The 16,673-nt window shown below is 38.9% G+C and overlaps 1 protein-coding gene across 1 annotated transcript; it reads left to right on the plus strand.

The window, feature by feature from the left end:
- Positions 1-13,743: 13,743 nt before the first annotated feature.
- Positions 13,744-15,895, plus strand: LOC147862644 (serine/threonine-protein kinase D6PK-like). The gene is made up of 2 exons (XM_087320868.1): positions 13,744-14,591; positions 14,871-15,895. The coding sequence occupies exons 1-2, from the start codon at positions 13,837-13,839 to the stop codon at positions 15,736-15,738; spliced, it is 1,623 nt and encodes a 540-aa protein (XP_087176994.1). The 5' UTR covers positions 13,744-13,836; the 3' UTR covers positions 15,739-15,895.
- The last annotated feature ends 778 nt before the right edge of the window (positions 15,896-16,673 follow it).

Raw genomic sequence — 16,673 nt, forward strand, 5'->3', positions numbered from 1 at the left:
GTTCATTATGGTGATAGCATATTTTAGGACCTAATATTGGACAATTTGAGAGAACTAGACTACATTTGTTATTAGTTTTATTGATTAACAATAACCTTAAAAAATGACAATTATGTTTCATAGCTACATAAAAAAGTATGGTCTTAAATGTCATGCTTGTTTACTTCAAATGAGTTTTGGTGAATTTTACTGATTTGTTAAAATTATATGTATGCTTGTGTGTGTGTGCATAACTTCGGAGTAAAATAGAAAGGTCATGGTTACCTTTAGTAAATCTCTATGAAAGGATTGACATGATATTGTTGTATAGATATACACAATTATTGTTATCCAACAATGATGTAATGGATGTATTACATTCAAGTGTTTTTAAGTCATCAATCAAGATTTTCTTTTCCATTGAGAAAAAGATGGCATGTGAGTGGGTTTAGTAAATCAAACAATGTAGAGTTTTCGATTGATTGTAAGCTTCTCGCAACGTGAGTAGCTTTTAGTCATCTCTAAAGTCAAGATGACACACAATTTATGAAAGGGTTATTGTCTAGATATGCATGAATGAATTATCTCAAAATGTCATCCCAAATTGTATATAAACAAATCATTATAAGATGCATGGGGGTAAGTCTTGACTAAGATGTGAAGAACTTGCCTCTTAGATTTCATGATGATCCTAAAATCACTTAAGAGACGAGTATGAAGTTGTGAGATGTGATAATCATTTATTTAAGCAGCATTGTGTTAGGAAACAGGTCCCTCTGGATGGGAAGTGAGAAGAACAGTGTTGATGAGCAAAATCGACCGAGGCCGAATCCGGATGTGGAGTACCCGGCAACGGAAGACCAGGTGAGAACCGGATGTGGAGTACCCGACAACGGAAGACCCGGTGAGAACCGGATGTGGAGTACCTGGCAACGGAAGACCCGATGAGAACCGGATGACGAGTACCCCGCAACGGAAGACCCGGTGAGAACTGGATAATGAGTACCCAGCAAGGAAGACTCGGTGAGAACCGGATGTTGCAGGCCCGGTGAGAACCTCTCATCGAATGGAAGGGACATATATGTAAATATGTTCCAAAGAGCCCACTAGGGCTATATTTGTAAATAGCCCGAAAGTCATATTAGTATAAATATGACCTAGGGCAAACTTAATAGTTATGATGATGATGATGATAGAGTTATTGGTGTAACAACTGTGTACAGAGAAGAGAGAGAGAGAGAGAGGAAGAGGTTGTTGCCTCTGTTGTAACTGCTTGGTGCCGAAGTGACGGAGCAAGAGGTCGTTGCCTCTGTGCCCCATTGTTATAATCTTAATATAGTGATATTTTGCAGTTTGAGGGCTGCTGTGGTTTTTCCCATATTTGGGTTTTCCACGTTAACATCCAGTGCACTCTCTTCTTTACTGTTTCGTGTGTAGATACATCTCACCACATCCTTGTTTTTTGTGCTTGATCCGACGTCTCGGTTGTGGCCGAGCATAGCTTAGGAAACCATATTCCTTTCACATTGTGAGCATCAACAAATGTTACATCCTATATTGGAGCAACATTTGCTTATGGCACCAACAATAGATTTGAGGATTGTGCAAGCACAAAACCTTTTTCAAAAGATAATCCCACTCTATTGGAGACAAGGCATCATGTTATCAAGAGCCATTATTTTACGCTAAGAAGCAACGATGCAAGCAAACTAATTATGTTTATATTGTGGTGGTTCAAGCACACGACAATAAGTTGTTCCCATAAATCAAGTCATCAAGTCAACCAAGTGACCATGGTATTTGAGCATGAGGGTAGCTCATCAATCTTAACCATCCACTCGATTGGATGTGGTGTGTGTGAAGTTGACATCCAAGAAAAGTTGTTGAATAATACGTGTCAATGCATTCAACTATTAATATTGTAGTGTGATTACATAACTTGTGTGCGGAAATAAAGAATAAATCACTAAGAAGAGAAGACGACGTTATTACCAAAAGATGAATCAACAAATGGGTAGCTCTCTCATGAGAAAGACACTTGAGAGCTCAAACTTTGCATCATGCAAATAAAAGATGCATAATACCTTATTGGATAAAGTTATTAGAGATACACTAAATGTGAACTTATAATTTTTTGTTTTAGTCAATTTCAAAGGAATTGCGCTTAAAAGTGAATCCAATGAAGTGTAAAATTCTTTTTTGTTTGTAATTGGTCACACCCAACACTATGTACACTAGATGGTAAGGAAGAGCATATCATATAATGTATTCCCTTGCAACTTGTATACAAGACCACATACTCAACTATGTGAGGGATGAAACGAAGCCAAAGCAGGCATAAGAGGACCTCAAGTCCATCAACCAACAAAGGAATATGCCCCTCAATGACTAAACTCTCAAAATAAATTCACTGTCTGATTTGTTTTCCTTAATTAATGTGAGGGTGGAGGAGGATGACCAAGTCACATAATGTATTTCCTCACAAATTGTATGCAAAAGCACATGCTCAACTACTGAATGATGCAAAGATATTAAATGAAAACAAAGATTGAGCAACATAGTGTATTTCCTTGCAAGTTGTATATAAGACCACATGCTCAATTATGTGAGGGATGCAAAGAGGCCAAAGAAGGCATTGGAGAACCTCAACAAAATTTCCAGAGCCAACACAACCACACAAAATATTCAAGTCTACCAAGAGTTGAACTCCATTCAACAAAGGTTCAAGTTGCTTAAAGACTATACCCTCAAAATCAAGTCATTTTGTGATGCACACACCCCAATTTTATGAGTGTGGATGAGGAAGAGATGGTAGAGATTGGACTTGGATGCCTTTCACATTGTATCAACTCATTCTAGAGTTCAGACTACCATTGTCACAAGGAAGAAGCTACAATCCTTCTTTGACCTCCAATTGATGTTATTGGTAGAGGAAAATCACAACAATGCAAGAAAGAGCATGGGTGTGGATAGTCAAATTTTTTACACACGCTTGGAAAATGGTCATGGCCAAGAAAGAGGAAGTACAATATTAGCCAACATGAGACCTAATGGTGGCAAATGACATCCACAAAATGTGGACTCCCAGTTTTGACATGAGAGTGGAAGAGACTCCAAAAGAAGGGGAGTTTCATTGGTAGAACAAACCACTAAAAGAAACTTGAATGTTGGTATTGGGGCAGATGGTAGGAATTTCTAAAGGTGGTAGGCATGTTAGAGAGTGTTGAGAGATCAAGCTCAACTTAGTTTAGTTAGTTAGTCAACACATGTAACTTAGTAGTTACCTAGATAGAATCTAGTTAGTGTGTTGACGATAAAGCCTTAAATAGGATTTTGTACTTGAGTGGGATACATTGTAGATCCACTACCCCATGCTCATTTAATATAGGACTTACACGTTGTACCTATATTCTCCTAGCACATGTGCACCCTTGCACATGAAACCTATATATACCTCATTGAAGGTATTTTTGTATTTGATGATAGTTGATAATATTTACCTTTTAATATACTTTATCATCCCCCATCTTGTTTTTGTGTTATAAGTGTACTTCTCTCTCTCTTCCTCTCACGCACACATACATGCACATATAACTTAATCTTCTGCTATGTAATCGCTTAACTTAATCACATAATTAGGTAATAATTATTCCTTAATTAATTACCTAATCCTTAACAGTTAGTCAACCATGTAACTTTGTAATTACCTAGATAGAATCTAGTTAGAAGTGTTGACTATAACACCTAAAATAGGACCTTGTACTTGGATATTCTAGATCCTCCACTCCTAAGTACATTTAATATAGGACTTATACCTTAGTACCTATAATCCACTCACACATGTGCACCTTTGCACATGAGATGTATATATACCTCATTGTGGGTTTTTTTTTTTCCCAAGAAAACTCCTTCCATTAGTTATAAAATTTTACAAATGAGATGATTATGTACAAATCCCTATAGGGACGCGATAGTTCCATCTTATGTGGATGCCCACTGACTCAAGAAAGGGAGAGGATGACCATTGTTGGATGAAGGCTATTCGTTGTCTTTGAACTCCATCGGAGCTACCCTTGAGGCCATCATATTGGCTCTTTAGAGTGGCTACAATTCCACTCCATATCTCTTGCAGTAACATTGTTGGATGCGCAGTTTGGTTGGAGAAGACCCATCTACACCGTTGTTTCCATAGAATCCAAAGAGTTATTGGGCTGACCAATTCAAGCACAACTTGAGATTTGTCATTAAGAGGAGTTGAGTGGACATTGCCGATGGTGGAGAAAAAAAACTCTTGTGCTTTTATCACCAAAGTCATCCCCTCCTCCTGATGCTCGTATCTGCCAATTGGGATCTGCCATGATAGCCAACATATATTTCCCCACTTGATTGAGCTTTGCACTTGGCATAATTCCAACAAGCGGCCAACCCCCCGCCATATTCGATGGGACGTTGGGCAGTCCCACAAAGCGTGTCATATTGATTCTACTACATTTGGACACTCTACACAATTAGGAGAGCTAAGGTTCCCACGTTGCCATGCTCCCACCGGCAGCGACTTATGTATTAATAGCCATTGGAATGTGGTAGTTCACCTCGCGTGTTGTTGTTTCCAGATTTTCTGCCAAAACTTGGTGATAATTATGTGAGGAACTTGATATGCGTGCTAGACCTTTGAAACAGCCGACTCTCGGGCAGTTTGAGCAGCTAGGATGTGGCGACCCAATCTAGTTATGAATTGGAAGAAAGGGATGGGTTTGCTTCCTTGCTCCGCGTAAGGATCACGCCATGTCCATTGCAAAGGGTCCCAATTGACCTTACGTAGCCATGTGTTTTCATGAGTACATATGTGCCAATCGGGTTGTACTTTGCTCGGATTAGGATCTACAATCCATTTATGACCAATATACGCAAGTACTCGAATTGCGTTATTCTATGTTGGTGTCTCAGTGTCTCGCAATTCAGAGCCTTCGATCATGTCTAGTGATCCCCTACCTCTCAGGATCAAAGATCCCTCCTCCTCGTAGCCTATCCATTTCTCCATTGTCGTCCTATGAGTAGCGGCTTCCCTAATCAATAGAGTGTTATTGATTTCCGATCTCATAGTTCATCCGCCCTTGATGCCATGGAGTATGTTGGCTAATCAAAATGAGAGACAAAATGATGAGTAATATATGTGGCATAGACTTCATTGATAGAGGCCAAAATCCATATTCAGTTTGGAAAAGAGGGGTTTTTTTAAAACCAATGTTGTTGGTGGTAATTCCTTGCTTGATATGGATGTTAAATGTGGTTGGATTGTTGAAGCTACACAAGAGTGTTCAAGAGTTTTCTAGTTAAATATGTTGCAATATTCATTGTAATAGTGGACTGTTTTGTATATTGCCTTTGGCCACTTTAAGTTTAATACCAATGGAGGATTTTTTTTGGAAAAAAAGTGATGCACCAATGGTTGGAGACTGACTAATTACATTGCTAAATCCAGCCATGAATTTTATGGAAGTATACTTATGATGAATCGTAAGGGAAACTCCATATCAACAAGTGCTCGCAAAGACGATGATGTTTGGTTCGTGAATTCAAGTTCCTCCAATCACAATGAGTGGAGGCATGACATTGTAAAATATATAATATCAACTCGCTATTTATAACTACAAAGGGTGGAGGCATGAATAGTGATATAATAATTTGGGTGTGGTAAATATTCATTATCATAAGAGAATATAATTTGGATATAGGCATTGATTGTAGTTTATCATAAAGCATGAATATATTGAATGTCAAATATGAATTTAAGGCAATACAAGTAGATGAGGGTGATGAATGTATGGCATTGTCCCATCACCCCTCTCTATAAAAGGGTCAAAGAAAAATGTAAACACACACACACACAACTCGTATGCAAATGTAACTCCCTCCCTCCCTCTCTCTCTCTGGATTGCATATTAACTTCATCTCATGTATCGATAGGGATTTGGAACATCTAGGATCACAACAATATGTGGTTAGAAAAGACTCTATTTTTCGATACTGGGATATCCACTCGGAGTGAATGATATCAATGCCCAACTGATTGAATGGATGGCTAGCAAGTTAAGGGATAAGGTCATGTATTGGAAGTCACAACCTTGGCCAATTCATGTATGCTTGAAGGATTTAGAATGTTTTATGGAACACACAATAATGTATTATTTTCCATGGCTACTATGGGCAACAAAGTCTTTAAATTCCATGTTGCAACCTCTTCAATATTTATAGTGGAGAAAGAGAGATAAGATGGGAATCATATGAGTTGTCTAGAACCATCTACCAACCTCTCAGATATTGGGGGAAGCTACAATATTGGACTTATCTATGTACGTATGATGACTCATAGATTCTCATTATTGCAAGTCTTGTGTACATACCCACAACTACGAATATCTATTGTCCAATATTTCATTGAGAATGAGGGTACGGGGTATAACATATAGGAGGACAATGCTTAAGGTATCATGGTTGCAATTACTACAACCGTTCCTCGTTCTTCATGTGTTCAACACTTTTTTGTCTCATGAAACACATTGCTATTTGTATGGACACCATCATCTAATGGAGAACATCATAGTTTTTTGCAAAAAAGGTACTCGTGTCTTCTTGGTTATCATGTTGGTCTAGAAATGAGAGAAACGGTCCACATAGTTTAATTTCTTGTTTCCTTCGGGGATCAAAAAGGTGGGAGATGTAGTTGAGGATCAATCTCAAAGAATTTTGGAGTATGTTGAAGCGCGACAATTATTACGCATCTACCCAATAATGGATCTATATTGATGGTCAACCACAAGTTGATTGTCATTTCCGGGGTCAAATAACCTTTTTACACGTGACTACTAATTTCTTGTACCGTTCAGAGAGAGAGACCCACATGGAATACTTAGATTTTATCGTACTAACATTAATAGCATTGCACCTAAGTAGGAACGCAAAATAGATATACATCCATAAAGAGACCAATATTAACCCATGCGGCTCGAGTACAAACACTTTCTCGATGTTTGTCTCCTTCCTAAGAAGGAATATTCATACTTCAAAGCACAATGTCAGTATGTGTGAGTAACGTAATATACTCACATGAGCTCAACCTTCAATATGACAACTTTAGTATGATACTCAAGTTATCACCCCCCTCTTAATATGTCCTCATAGTTTTCATGAATTGCATTATATGTTGAGCATAAAAACAAGTGATATTCACCCTCTAGGAGGCCTTCATAGCATACCTTACATGCCTTTATATGTTACGCATTTTGATATAATACAACTTTAATGCAAAGCTTGAGTGATTGACAATGAACGAGACTGAAGGATTAGAAATTGACTCTCTTGTATACCTACTTACTAATCAAGCTTTATTTTTGTAATGTGTCCACTTTCCCTTAATATTAAGCGTTCAATGTTCTTCCATTAAGTGTCCTTCAAAATATTTTAATTAAGTGCCAAATAATTAGTAGTTGACCACATGTCACCACCCTTTGAGCTTATTAATAATTATGAGCAATCTTAAATCACATTTCATAAATGAAGTGATACCTCTCCTCGTAGGGAGTTATGTTTACCTATTGCAACCTAATGCAATATCAACAACCACACTAGTTCCAAGACCTATGTTAAAGCCTAAATAATAATTACATAAAGTTTATCCAGAGTCATGTATCCTTGACCAAGTTTGGTGTGATTTAAGGATAGGTATGTTTGCATTCAATGCTGACTATTCTATTTCCCAACAAGAGGCCATCTTTGTGCAGGGTGGAACTTCTCTTTTTTAGTAACACTTTTATTACTAGTGGAAAACCTCAAAGTGAGGTGAAACCCCACAAACAATAAAGGGAAATATACAAGTGTCGATTCCACACTAAAGAGCTTAGAAGCACTCAAATTAAAGATTGTAAATTTGTAGTGTGATGTCTCTAAGTTGCAGACAATCAAATAGAGATTGCCCGAAGGATTGCTTAAAGAAGCTAACTTCATGCAACTAGTTTCGATCAAAGACCTTATTATTGTGAACCATCCAAATGTGCCCAAAATCTTGTCCATTGGAGAAAATAGGCATTGTTGGATAGGGCGCACAGAATTTGTCTAAATAGCCAAAAGTGTTTCCAAACCATCGGCCAGGAAATCTGTGAGAAAGAGACGCACTTAGTCTTTGTACAAATGTTGTAGTGAACGAGCAAGTCCATAATAAGTGTGGGACCGTTTCCAATCGTTCATTGCATCTTGCACAATGCGACGAGGTTGTCGATCGCTTTTGAAGATTCGATCTAGTCGGGAGCACACCCAATAGGCATCTCCATAGGAATACTCATTGCTTAAGTGGAAGACCACAACTCCATAAGCTTGTAAGCCTGATTTTCACTAGGACTATGTTTTGTGTAGGTACCATAACGCATTTGCATGTTTGTGAAATCACTAGGCAAGTTGCAACAACGTATATACTGAATGTGGTGTAACCTTATTCATTGGAATAACAATGTTGCCTTCTTGTAACATCTAGTCCTAAATCCTACGATCTACATCTCGAGGTGGCACAAGTACTAATGAAAGTACCAACTCAATGACTTAATTCTAGATAACGCGATGATGTGGCCCAAGACTATAACGACATGTCATGTCATTGAAGCCTAATATGTGACCTTGGTCATTTACCACATCTACAATTGATTTCGACCCCTTCTTTGCTAAAAAATAAGCTTCATGAGGCTCTTGTTCAGCTAGTGAATGTGGGAATATAGTACTCCAATGTAAGCTTTCGAGGCGTGAAGAGTTTTATGATTTTGAATTCTTGCCTCTCCATTGTATGTGATGCAATACTTACTTCCAATGCTTTAGAAGCTTTGAGCTAAACGAACAACCTTTGATGTGCCTATCAAGCTTTCCAAACACTACATCCCGATGATTAGTATCCCATGAGCCAAATGACTTGGTATTCAAATGATCAAACAGATATGATAGCATTCTTGCCCAAGGCAATGTTTGTTTGGAAACTTTTGGCAACATATGTAACAACAAATTAAGAATATTTTGCCATCCACACAATCGTGGAGTGCATATCTTCTCTAGTGATAAGAGTCATACACCTCTACACAACTGCTTAGAGCACCAAAATTTGCTTATGATTTCTAAGTTAATCTTGTATATCATGTGTTTCGGCCAATCAATCATAATTAAGTAATACTCCATGTAAGCCATGAATATAGATTGCACTATCCTCAACCTGACATGGAGCGGCCATGTTGCAATCTTCCAATAACTTAGCTTTTGTCTCACTTTAATGTGCAGGGTGGAACCTCAAGCTAATCACGTCCTATGGAGACCTCGTTCGAGTCCAAGCCTACACCCTTGTCCTTAGAAATCCCTACATCTCCATTCTCAAGGAATAAATCACACCTTCTATTAGACACCATAAAACCTTTGAAGTGGATTTCCCTTATAAACAAACTTGTAAGTCTTTGTTTATCCCTTTAACCTTGTCCTAGACCTAATACTTGTAGAGCTCACATAAGTTTGTGGAGCCCATGATAAGCAACAACCAAGTCCAAGAGAACCATTCTTCTTTTTTACAAAGGAGGTAATGCATTCCATCTAGTGATTGATAGTGTTAAGTGAAACTAGTGATTAAAATTTCCTCAATTTAACCTTGCAAAACCTCCAAGTCCATATCAAGTGATAAACCATGTATGGAACCACATGGTTGCTCTATCCTAGGTTGTAATTAAATTACAATCAAACAAACAATGGTTTGGAATGTTGTTAGACTTGACTTTGTTAAAAACATCAGAGAACTCATCATATTCACAAACAAGCTCATGAATAGACTTTATAGGTGTGGAGGAAATAAAAGGCCCAACTTGAGCTATGGATATAGAACTAGGTTCTCACTTCAATAGTTGGAAGGGTGTAAATGGCTAATAACTTACCTATCCATATAACACATGGAAATGGAATTGTTGTTATTAGCTTTTTATAATATCAACACTAACCCCAACATCCTTTGCTAACCTAAACATTGACCTCATTTCAAATGCATCCAACCACAGACATAACTCCCTTGGGCCCTAAGGACAATGTACATGGACACATAATTCAGAACAACTAGTCAACACTATGAGAAGCGTCCTAAGAAATCCAATAGAATGGAATCAATCATTAAGGCCATTTGCATGGAAATCAATTCCATAATATATCATTTACACGTTCACTTCTTCTCTCGGGGATATTGCTAACATGACTCAAATTGTACGGTTGTGCATTATGTATAAGAAAGCCATGTTTTAACAACAAATGGACTAGATTTAGTGAGGCATAAAATTGGAGATTATATGAGGTACATTTATATTTTCATTTTCCTCGAACAATGTAAAGAGATTATTATGCCATGATTCATGTTGAATAACAACATATAATAGTAACAAAAGCACAATAGAGATTGTTTATGTTTATACACAACCTACTGACTTTGAAGACATTGAGACACAAACAAACATGAAAATAATAAAATGAAAAGCTTTATGGTGGCACATCCTCATTTTTCTTATATTAGATTATGTGTCATGGTACATGTGTTCTGAAATGAATGTACACCAATGAACATTTTGATAATCCGCCACATCAATGGATAAAGTATGAACGCATTCTATTGGTCAAGTACATTGGCGCTTATAATGGGGGGGGGGGGGATAGAATAACTACATCCCCACTTAAGAGTGAAGAGTCAAGACTACAATTTATTTTGTTGCTTATTATTTAAAAGAGCATACATGAAGAGAAAAAACGTTGTGAGGATGTCCAAAGCATGATGTGGACATTGCTTAGTAAAAATGGAGAAACTCAACAAGTCTAGGCTTTCAAAGAAACTCATATGCGAATACTTTGACGGATATAACAAAACCAAGGGATGCATTGAGGATTTATTCAGATTTTAAAGTGATAAAAGAAAAGTGCATTGACAAAGGAAAGAACTTGAAAATAAGTTTGAATGTGTTTAAGGTTAGTTGCATTACAATTGTTGTATATAGTGAGGTCAAGCTTGCACATCAACATTGGATTCCCCACATCCCGCATGAGGCCATAATGTTACAATTACAAGTTACAACCATTACAACATTTGCATTGCAATGTATTTGTTTGTTTTTTTTGTCTTTTGGATTTCAAAAACTAAGAAGATTTCAAACCATCGCCCAAATGAGATTTTCCCTCCACATGCTACATCCCTTTAAACTACACATATTTGAACATGTGTTTATATGTACATGCTCTTGGACCTCATAGCAAGTGGCATATTTCTAAAAGAGTTTGATGAATCCATAGTCAAAGTTGGAGTCCTTATCGGGGCTTGACTTTACTATCTCTTTTTCTGCTTCCACCATTGGAGAAGTAGGACCACTATGCCATCTTCAAAACCATATTTATATTGCTAATGACCATGGTCATGACAACCCCCTGCTTTAGAATTGAGCATTTTCTCATCTTCACCATTCTTGTATTGCATTCTTTGTGGTCCATAGAGTACTATATTGATAATACTCCTCAACGTGACCTACTCTATACCACACTAAGGGACAGAACTTTATCCAAGCATCATCCACACTAAGCTCTTGTATCGAGTAAAGTACTCCAACATTGTGGCTAGAACCACTCTCCCATCTTTGGACCCATTTTTGTAAAATTTATAGCGCGATCATTATATCTAGCTATCCCATGGATGCATCTAACAGTGTCTCCATCATCGATTAGAAATATATACAACCCTACATCTCAAGTCATAGGAAAAAAGTGTGAATAGGAGGCAATTATGTTGGATATTGGAATCATACAAGCACCTTGCTTATGTAACTCTCTCTTAACGAGATAGACATCAATTAAACTCTTATTTTAAATGGGTTTATTGTAACGTGAATACATGGCATTTTCATCGAAATGCTTGGACATGTTCGCCAAATAGGCATCAACACCTAATACCAGTTGTGTAGAGCAAAACAAGATTATTTTCATGCCTCAATGTTACTAGACAACCCATTTAATGCATGGGTATGTGCCATGATGCAGGAACAACGAAGTCTTGAACCTACGACATTAAAGTCCTAGAATATCTTTTGCACACTATCAAGGTCTAAAACTGTGACATTGTGAGGAAGGGAGGTTCAAAAGAGAAATAACAACGAGGAGATGAAAAACTTATCGGCATGGAGTCGTGAGTGGGTTCCAACTTTGAACTTTGTACCTTGGTGGCATTTAGTACCTTCTCAATAAATTACAAAGGGATAGAACCTCATCAAGACACTAGATATTGGGACACTTCAAAAAACTCTAATGTTCTTTTTGTTTTGCAAACCTATGGTCAAAAAAAAAAATCAAGAAGAAGAAAATGACTGAAAAAGGCAAGAAGAAGATGTGATAAAAATCATCACATCTTCATCAATGTACACTCACTCCATTCATGTCAAGTTGTCTAGTGACTAAAAGTAATTAAGAACACACTTTTCAACCTCTTCTTGGACCAAGTGTATATACAATATATACTCAAATCTCAAGAAACAAAACAAACGCTCTCTTTGTTTATCGTCTAGTGTCTATTTCCTTCTTGTTCCTAGTAAATAAAATCAATGTATGCGTATATATTAACTTATGATAACAAGACTCGAGAGCACCCATGTGCTTCCGTGTGTGTCAGTAGTAGTTGTTGTAGTATCAGTGCTTTCACTGTGCCTCCTGTGTCTTTCACACATACACTCACTCTCTCTCTTCATTCAACTAAAGATGGAATTCCCATCATGGCTCAAAGAGAGCATGCTCTGCAACATAAAATCATTACTCACAATTGTTTTTTACTCCCACTATGTGTCACACAAAAAAGAGTAATATCTATATTAACGTCTACTGGAGGCTGAAATCGGCCTACGAGACAAGCATGATTAGAAAAGTTACGGATAATTTACGGCTAGGCAGGATATCCATACCAGAGCAATTAAAAATGAAATCTCTATTCATGACAACCCTAGTGTCATGCAATTCTGGGAATGGCTTTCTTGTGGGAGGGTTTTAGTAAGGAAAAAGAAGTGAAGAACTAGATATGTGAATGCGATGAGCAGTAGCGAGGGGGGCGTGATGACGCCCGACGTTGGTCAAGGCGACTCAAGCAAGAGCGATGGGTGAAGTATGCCAGTGTGCATTCTGGGGGGGGGGGGGGGGGTTAGGGTGGGAGAGAGACAGAGCGAGGGAGGGTCTAGTTTACATTACGGCCTACCGTAGTATGTACATATATACAATCCTGTCTCGTGGTACATTTGGTCGCACCTTGCATCCGACAACACACATTGCATTGTGTTTGTGTGTATGTGTGTCCCTCGCTCTTCTCACTCTAGGCAATAGTAAGCATACACAATGGGAGGAAAAGAATAGAGAGAGAGAGAGAGAGAGAGAGAGACTCAATTGAGTGTGTGAGAGTGAGATTGAAGAGTGAGAGTGAGAGAGAGAGAGAGAAAGAGAGAGAGGGAGGGAGGGAGAGAGAGATAGATAGATAGAGAGTGTGTGTGTGTGTGAGAGAGTGAGAGTGAGATTGAAGAGTGAGAGTGAGAGAGAGAGAGATAGAGGGATAGAGATAGAGAGAGAGAGAGAGAGAGGGATAGAGAGAGAGAGATCCTCTGTTCCTCCATCATCTCTTTCTTTCATTGATTTTCCCTCTTCTTCCTTTTTCACATAATCACACTCACTCCCTCCCTCTCTCTCTCTCTCTCTCTCTCTCTCTCTCTCTCTCTCACTCACTGTGTGCCATGATCTCCATTACTGCTCTATTTCTCTTCCTTATTTAGTTAGCCATCGCTAAGTATGGAGAGGAGCCTGAAGGACCTTCTTCACATTCACAAATCCGGTAGTAACAGTAGCAGTTATAGCAGCAGCAGCAGCAGCAGCAGCAGCAGTATAAGCACCTCATTAGGAGGCGAACAAGATGGCATGATGACCAATGAAGACATTATTCAGACTCAAGCATTAGCTGCCATGGCTACTACTACTACTATTAGCAGCTGCACTAAATCGGCCCTAAATGTAGCTACCACCAAGCAGCAGCTTCGCAGCGAGAGTAGCAAGAGTAGCAACCACAGCAAGTCTAGCACTAGCTCTGAGGAGAGCGACCTGAGCAATGAGAGTATGTACAGGAGCTTCGTCACCGCCATAAGCAAGCCTCACAAGGCTAACAACGACTCCAGGTGGGAGGCGATCCAAGCCGCACACAGTCGAGAAGGCAAAACTCTGAGCCTGGATAGCTTCCGCCTCCTCAAGCAACTGGGGAGTGGGGATATCGGAAGCGTTTACCTCGCAGAGCTCAGGGGGAGCAATCCATGTAGCTATTTCGCCATGAAAGTCATGGACAAGGGCTCCTTGGCAAGCAGAAAGAAGCTGCTCCGGGCTCAGACCGAGAGAGAGATCTTGCAATGCCTAGATCACCCTTTCTTGCCCTCACTGTATACTCATTTCGAGACAGACAAATTCTCCTGTGTAGTCATGGAGTTCTGTTCTGGAGGGGATCTTCACATGCTGAGGCAGAGACAACATGGCAAAAGGTTCAGTGAAGGAGCTGCAAAGTAAGTCTGTCTGTCTTTTCTTCTTCTTCTTCTTCTTCTTCTTCTTCTTCTTTTCTCTTGTTTTTTTCCCTGGTATGCTATATATATATCCAGGTCCTGTTTCTTTTCTGGTGAAGAACTTGGGGTGCTAATGAACACTCTATAATTTAGAAACCCCGCCTTCACATAAACAAGAACTTGCGATTGTTGTCGGAACTTTCCACGAAATGCATTTGTATTGATAGGTTGATTTGATTTTGATTTTTGATTTTGATTTGTGCAAATGTTCATGTTGAGTAGGTTCTATGCCGCGGAGGTGCTCCTCGCTCTCGAGTATCTCCACATGATGGGGGTGATCTATAGGGACTTGAAACCCGAGAATGTGTTGGTGAGAGAAGACGGCCACATAATGCTCTCCGATTTCGACCTCTCGTTACAATGTGTCGTCAATCCGACCCTACTCAAGGCACCCACCACAATGGCTACCTCTAGATTGAAAGGGGCGAACTATTGCGTACAACCATCATCTTGTTTACTCGAAACCACTAGTTCTTGTGCAATTCCATCGTGTATCCAACCAACTTGCTTTCTACCACGGATACTACCGTCATTCAAGTTAAAACCTTCAAAGAAAAGGGCTCCCCGAGCCGATGGCATCATTGTAGTTGGGAACCAAATAACGCCGCTGCCCGAGCTTGTCGCCGAGCCAACATCGGCTCGCTCTCTCTCCTTTGTAGGTACTCATGAGTATCTAGCCCCCGAGATCATCAAAGGAGAAGGGCATGGTAGCGCCGTGGATTGGTGGACATTTGGTATCTTCCTCTACGAACTGCTCTACGGAAGGACCCCATTCAAAGGTGCCGCTAATAGAGCGACTCTCTTCAATGTCATTGGCCAGCCACTTAAGTTCCCCGATTCGCCAAGTACAAGCTTTGAAGCCAAGGATTTGATAAGAGGATTATTGGTAAAGGATCCACAACATAGGCTAGCATACAAGAAAGGGGCAACTGAGATAAAGCAGCACGCATTCTTTGAAGGTGTGAATTGGGCACTTATTCGGAGTATGGTGCCCCCACAAATCCCAAAGCCATTCCAGCTTGACTTCCCCTCCAGGAAAGCACCTCCTCAATCTTCTTCTACCTCCCACCTTGACTTTGACTTCTTTTGAGACCTTGACGTTGACTCCTTTGACCTAGGATAGACACACTCTCCCCATTGACCTTTCTACTTCTTTGGTTGCTTGGTTGGTTATAAATAGCTACCTACAGTTGTTTGTGTACATTTCTCCTCTTTGTAAAGCAAGTTCACTTGCAAGTTTTGTTTCAGGTTTTAGAAAAGCTTGTAAAGTGAATGATCTATTAAGTTTTTAGAAAATCCACCAAGGTATCACAAAATTTGTTTGGCTTCAGTAATGGAATGGAAATATGTGTGCAACAAAAAGCTTACAAATTTGGACATGTCTCATAGAGAAGTATACGTGTAACAGTGTTAGAGTTAGTTTTAACTAAAACATACGCCTCCCATGAATGTAACCTATCAATAATCCAAGATTCCATATTGTAAAGCTACACTTAGTGTTAAAGATATATATTATTGGTAGGGTGTAAAACCATAAGCTTATGAGGTAACTTGGCTTGGGCTTGATTATATTGAGTATGATTGAGCTTGTATGTTCTCCTTGTAGTGTAGCATAACATCATGTTCAAATAGTAGGGTCTCAATACAAATACACTTTGTGCAACTTGTGCTCTACTTATATGGTAGGATATACATTCTATGGCTCTTTTGTTACCACTCAAATTGGAGAAATCATGAGCACTTGCCCATCATGTATATAACATGTTGAGCATGTAGATATGTGGAATAGTGTCGACCCATTGTAGCTCACATGATCCTCTTAAATTTTGCTTCTTATCACCATCTAAGCCTTGCTTTGAGGGGTACTATACACAATGGAAAGCATCATCGAGTTGTGATACAAAATAACTTGAATAATCAAATTAATAAACTTTACTTTGACCCTTTTTTAGTGTCAAACTAATTTGTGTAATCAAATTCGTAAACTTTACCTTGACCTTCTCTACCGTTAGTAACAACTTGCTA

This window comes from Azolla caroliniana, unplaced genomic scaffold, assembly GCF_043228905.1.
Source record: "Azolla caroliniana isolate FFs.n. ecotype wild unplaced genomic scaffold, voAzoCaro1.0.p SCAF_6, whole genome shotgun sequence".
Classification (NCBI taxonomy): domain Eukaryota; kingdom Viridiplantae; phylum Streptophyta; class Polypodiopsida; order Salviniales; family Salviniaceae; genus Azolla; species Azolla caroliniana.

What these genes read in the sequence shown, in the direction of transcription:
- LOC147862644 (XM_087320868.1), top strand. Translation starts at nt 13,837, where the DNA reads ATGGAGAGGAGCCTGAAGGACCTTCTTCACATTCACAAATCCGGTAGT. An exon ending in TTCAGTGAAGGAGCTGCAAA is followed by an intron (nt 14,592 to 14,870) that starts GTAAGTCTGTCT and finishes CATGTTGAGTAG; the next exon opens with GTTCTATGCCGCGGAGGTGC.